The 5898-nt window shown below is 38.8% G+C and overlaps 1 protein-coding gene across 2 annotated transcripts in view; it reads left to right on the forward strand.

Moving 5' to 3' along the window:
- LOC113692003 (uncharacterized) overlaps positions 1–5024 on the forward strand; it is an 8039-nt gene extending 3015 nt beyond the window's left edge. Inside the window, exons 3-14 of one of the 2 annotated variants that reach the window (XM_027210335.2) lie at positions 150–211; positions 377–464; positions 566–627; positions 710–806; positions 972–1397; positions 1844–2482; positions 2581–2739; positions 2828–2932; positions 3020–3100; positions 3750–3897; positions 4002–4044; positions 4383–5024. In XM_027210335.2, coding sequence (XP_027066136.1) covers positions 150–211; positions 377–464; positions 566–627; positions 710–806; positions 972–1397; positions 1844–2482; positions 2581–2739; positions 2828–2932; positions 3020–3100; positions 3750–3897; positions 4002–4044; positions 4383–4521 — 2049 coding nt within the window. In that variant the 3' untranslated portion in view covers positions 4522–5024. Of the gene's footprint in view, positions 1–149; positions 212–376; positions 465–565; positions 628–709; positions 807–971; positions 1398–1843; positions 2483–2580; positions 2740–2827; positions 2933–3019; positions 3101–3749; positions 3916–4001; positions 4045–4382 lie in introns of both variants that reach the window. The other variant, XM_027210333.2, reaches the window with a different exon arrangement.
- The last annotated feature ends 874 nt before the right edge of the window (positions 5025–5898 follow it).

Below are 5898 nucleotides of genomic sequence, written 5' to 3' on the forward strand. Positions count from 1 at the left end.
TAATTTTGAACTTTGAGCTTAATTGCTATATGCTCTATTTTAATAGTTCAAAATGCAAGTGATTTCTGTTTTATCAATATGATCTAGTAAATTGAGAACTGATTTACCAATATGATTTATGTTGCAAATGACTTGGTTTCTTCCAACAGGGGCCTCAATATGTGTGCGTTAACTTCTGGACATTTGTCTGCACAAACTGCAGTGGGATACAGTAAGTGCAATATGAGTTACTCCCTCATTTTATTGATGTTGATCTTTAATGCTTGCCTCTTATCTCAACTAATTTGGTCTTTAAGAATTTTCATTATGTTAAAGAGTCCTCTGTCTTTGTGCTGTTATCTTGTTTACCTAAAATTACATTTAAAATTGCTTTCAGTCGGGAGTTTACCCATAGAGTGAAGTCAATATCTATGGCTAAATTCACTTCACAAGAAGTTAGTGCCCTTCAAGGGGGAGGAAATGCGGTAAGACTTAATAAGCCCCTGTTTAAGTTCTTAGAAATCTATGTGATGATTGCAAGTGTTTTTTTAAGTTTAATACATTCACTTCTTTTCTTTATTCATAGAGTGCAAAAGAAATTTATCTTAAGGAATGGGATCCACAGCGTCAGTCTCTTCCAGATGGCAGGTTAGCAGACATAGTTCTTTTTAAAAAATAAAAATAAAAATTAACAACTACAAGTGACCCTAATTCTTGTTTTCTCTGCCAGTAATAATGTGGAAAGGCTTCGAGATTTCATTAAACATGTTTATGTAGAAAGGAGATATTCCGGTGAAAGGATCTTTGAGAAGCCTCCAAGGGTGAAGGTGGTTCATATGTTGATTCTTATTTTAATTTTTCAAATTGTTATTTCTATTATGGCTTTATTTGCTCTCGAGTATGAATCTTACTGCATCCAGAGACAAGTCTAGTGTCTATTCTAAAGTTGCATTGACTTCTATAAGTTCTAAAACTGCATTTAATTACTCCAGGGGGAAAGCGAGGACTCTCAAGAAAACAGGAGGATAGATAGTTTCCAGAGTGGTTCTCGAAGCCCACCATATGATGATGACCGTCGTTATAGTGATAGACCAAGTCCAGGTGGAAGAAGTCCAGGGTATGATCAAGATCATCGGCAATATGATAAGAGAAGTCCTGCTCGCACAGAAGTAGTCAATGACTGGCGACGTGAAGATAGATTTGGTAATGGAAGGAGATCAGAGGATATAAGAGTTTCTGATGGAGGTTCTAAGCTTGGTAGTAGGTCGCCAGATCGTCAAAGAGATCTAGATGTGTCCAGTCCGCCAGTGGTACGACCTGTGAGAGATATTTTGGGAGAGAATGTATCTCCTCTTCGTGTTCTTGAACCTCCAAAAGCCAATGGCCCCAAGTCTGCTGATGTTTCCACACGCACTCAGGTGACAATCAGTATAGCTGCATTCAGATTCAAGCATCCTAATGCTGCTTTTCTTACCCTTATAGCTTGTTCTGGCATCTAACTGGACTTAAAACTACTAACTGGATCAACAATATGTCTGCTTATGCATTGTACAATGTAGTTACAGCACCTAAACAAATTGTTGTGCTAATATGACAACTAGGAAAATCATGCACTTGATTTGACACTCACCAAATTGTCAGTTTTGTGTTCCATTGACAGAACTTTTGAAATACTCTGGTCTTTTGGCATGTTTATGCATAGTCCTCATGATTAACCTAATTATTCTGCCAGCTTGGGCACCTTTTGTCTAGCTTATACTTTATAAATATGATTACTTAAGCATGTAATTCATGCATTTGCATCATTTGTTTTTATCCATTTTATTTGATCTAAGAGTATGCTACTTTTCTAAATATGTGGCAGAGAACCGCATCTTCCAGTAGCTTGGCATCCTCTAATGGGAACCCGGCTGAAATTAAAATTGAAGCTTCATTAATTGATTTTGATGCTGCTCCAGAACCTCCTGTACCTGCACCGGTGCAGCCACAGCAATCAGCTGCAAGCACATCCATAGCACAGACAACATCACCTAGCAGTGATAACTGGGCAAATTTTGATTCTGTCGCTGAGGTGAAAGCATCTCAGCCACCTGTTAACTCCAATCCGCTGGAATCTGTGCTTTCTCAGCTGTCAGTGCCAGCATCTGTATCTGGTCATGTTGCCGTGACTCCGGGAATTGGTAATGCCTTGCATAATGCCTCCGTAGGCACCTCGTCAGCTTTCCCAAATGTTTCACCTGTTACATCTTTTGGTTTGCCTTTTGGCAATGTTGCTCCCAATTCTGTGACAGCAAACAACTCCACAGCATCTTCAACTGGTAATCCAGCAGCAGCCCCTGGACCTGTTGCATCACTGCCAATTCCAGGTGGTAATTCATTTGGAAATGCAGTTACTGGAGGACAATGGTTACAACCTCAGCCACATTCTTCGTTCCCTGCTGTTGGTGGCCAACCTTTGTCTCAACCACTCACTCCAGCTTCTGTTGGACCTTCAAGCAATCAGGTACGGCTCATTTTTCCCCTCCTCCCCTGCCTTTCCAAAGTGCTAGCTGTTCATGTGGATATTGCTTTACTTAACATTTAAGCATGGAAAATGTACAGCCATGGAACCCGTTATTTGCACCAAATGCTCAAGTGCTTCCTGGTGCAAATCTACAAGCATCACAAGCTGTTATGAGACCTGGCTTGGATGCCAGTACTGGTGTAGCTACACAAAACTCTCAGGAAGCTAAATCTAGTGGCAGAAGGGAACTGCCTGAGGTAAATGAATGCCCCTTTCTGTTTTATGGAGCTCGTATTGAAATTTTTGACATTCGTTGACATCTCCTGCTCTGTTTTTTGCCTGCAGGATTTGTTCAGTTTTAGTTATCCATCAATGCCAGTACGAGTTCCTGGTTGGCATGGTAGTCCAGCACATGGGATGGGATTTAACATGCAATACAACATGCCGATGGTAGCTTTCAAATCCACAATTTTATTCACTTTGCATGTAAAATTGGAATAACCATCAATCTTAAACATGGATTGATCCTCTTTTCAGCCCATGCAGCCCACCTTCCCTCAGTCCTCAAAATCGACAAATCCTTTTGATGTCAGCGCTGATCCTTCTCCTGCTGCAGCAGTAAGTGAATTTGTTTCTTTTTGACTAATCTGATTCATGATTACAGTAAGTGAACTCATTTCTTTTTGAATAATATGATTCGTGATCACTGTTTGTAATACTTGGTTTGTTATGCGCGCCAGCAGACCCCTCCAACCCCAGAACTAGTGAATAGGTGAAAGAAAAATGGAGAATGGCAGAGGCAGCAACATAGTCTCTTGTCAGAAAAATACGTTCTGCTTGAATGATGTAACTCTATTTAGATATCTGGATAGGAGATCATGAAGATAGCATCAGGGTGGTAATGTTTTGGCACTGGGTGCGTTATTGCTTTGTTTCATATATTGGAAAAGCCTGGTTAATTGTTTTCATGATTGAAGCAAGTCCATATCTAGTATGGTTTCGATTAATATCTCACATTAATCTACCTTAGATAGAACTATAGCTGAAGCTAAAGTTGAAAAAGCATTTGGTCCTTTTCTTGCGTATTGCAATGCCAGGTCTCTCATTTTAGATTTGGTGCTGGAGCTTATTAGCTGTCTGATGTCGAGTTACTTGCTTTTACTTATATTTTTTTTCCCTATGGCTTCATGGTAAGTACGCGTCTTGTGTAGTGGCATTCCTCATATTTGTGTTTAGATTTAATAAAATCGTATTCCGCATTACACAGTTTCCCTCAATGGCATCATTGCAAGGTGCATTACCACCCTTGGCAGCTCCTGCAGGCCTTCTTCAAACTTCCAGTCTTGGTGCCCCTTTGGCCCATCCATCAGCACTGCTGCCTAATGGACCTCCTTATGCATCTATTATGCCTTCAAGTACTTTGATGTCTTCTGGTTTGGTTTATACCTTTTTATTCTGTAACCACATATAAGAACCCTCGCCTTAGAAATGTTGTAATATATACTTGTGACTTCTGCAGCTACAAACTTGATGCAGCAGCTGCCTGGTAACATGGCACCAAGGTACCTTTTGTTTCTATAAGTTCTTCCAGTCTTCAGGCTTAAACAGTGATCTCCATTTCTATTAAAGGATGTGTAATCATATGTTCTAAAGTCAGTGGCGGTTACTGCAGAATTTCATCTAGAAGAATTAAGTAATTTGGTATTTGGCTCTAGAATAAGTTCTCTATTTAAGGTATTTTCGGGTTTTAAAGTGGATTTATATAAGTTGACTTATTTGTTTCTTCTAATGTAAATCATTGGTACCTGATTTAGTTTGGATAGGTTTTTTCTTTTTGTTTTTTAATGTGTCATGCTTAAATCACTTGGAATTCTTGCAAAATCACTTGGAATTCTTGCAGGCCACATGGACAAGTTAGTTATGGCATTGAGAGTGGTGCTTTTGGACCTCTAAGTTCAAATCCGCAGCTGAGTGTGTTACAGTCAGTACCGGCTGCACCAAATACCTTCTCTTCTATTGGAGGGAACCCATTTGGGTGATTGGGAGAAATAGCCCAGGTGATTGTTTTTGATGCATCAACGTGTTGCTTCTTTTTAGTAGTTTGGTGGAAGTTTTGGTTCCTTGTAGCCTAATTATATGATGATGAGGCTTGTTGCATCCACACCAAGTTGAAGTTCCATAATCCTCTCCAATGTGTTGCTGTAATGATGCTATAGTCAGAAATTGGGAGCGGCTTATTGTCGGAAAGGGATTGAGCAGCTTCTGCCGATTGTTTTGTGCTTGATTGGAAAGAGTTGCATGCTTCTTTAGCGAGGTGCATTTTGAAAATTTTCTTGCCTTTTTTTTTTTTTTTTTTTTTTGTACTAGTCATCGAGAACTTTTGTTGGTGAGAAATTCCTTCTCTTTTTCTCCCAGTTGGGTTAGTGGAGTAATTGTACGAGAGCATACTGACAGTAGAGTAGCACATTATATGTATTCTGGTATGAGTGTATTCAATGTTCATATCTGTATCAAATAAGGTTGTACAGCTGATTTTTTTTTCCCCCTTTTTTGTCTGGCGATAATGTGATGAATTTATGTAGTTGTGGGGAAGATTAATGACCTTTAGGAGGTGTTTGGGAAGTGGGTACGAGCATTAGGAATGGGTTTTGGATTCAATTAGAACTCGTACATGTTTATTTTGGACAGTGGGATTGAATCAATGCTGTATAAAAGGTTCTTTCTATGGTTTATTATAATTAACTACTACAATAAAGAATTTCATATCTGATTACCCGCCTATATTTTATGTTTGTCCAAAAAAAAAAAATATAAAATGAACGTATCCTCCAAAAAAAAAGGGGGGAAACTCAGAAAAAGAACAGAGAATGATGTCCGTTTGATGTTCTGGTTCCCTTTTTCTTCTCTTCTCTTTGAACTGTCTCTGATTTCGAATTTTAGTGTCCCTAATATTCGATCTGGGATTTTGCATGGTAATTGTGATCAAACAACATTGGAGGGCTTAATGGTAGTGTTATATAGAGGCAGTGGCGGTTCAGTGCTATGATGTAGAGGCAGGCGGGCAGCCGTGATCTGAGGAGTGCTTTTGATGTTTTTAATTTGGGATCGTCGACGGAAAATGGATGTATTAAACTTGGGCTCCAAATTTTGGTTTAAAACTCATGGCATACCAAAATTTTGGTTTACAACTCATGGGCAAATGGCGAATTTAGTACTCAAAACTTTTTTTTAATTAAATCAATTTATACCTTTAATTTTTATTTTGGCCAATCTAATTCTCAAGCTTTAATTTTGTATCTGCTTTGATCCTTTTAAAGTGGCGCTGCCAAATTTTATCGTGACAAAAACCAGCAACTAATCAAGGAAATTATAGAAACTACAAGCCAGGTTCCAATTAAAAAAAGAAGAAAATAAAA

The sequence above is a fragment of the Coffea arabica genome, chromosome 6c (genome assembly GCF_036785885.1).
Source record: "Coffea arabica cultivar ET-39 chromosome 6c, Coffea Arabica ET-39 HiFi, whole genome shotgun sequence".
In the NCBI taxonomy this organism is placed as follows: Eukaryota; Viridiplantae; Streptophyta; class Magnoliopsida; order Gentianales; family Rubiaceae; genus Coffea; species Coffea arabica.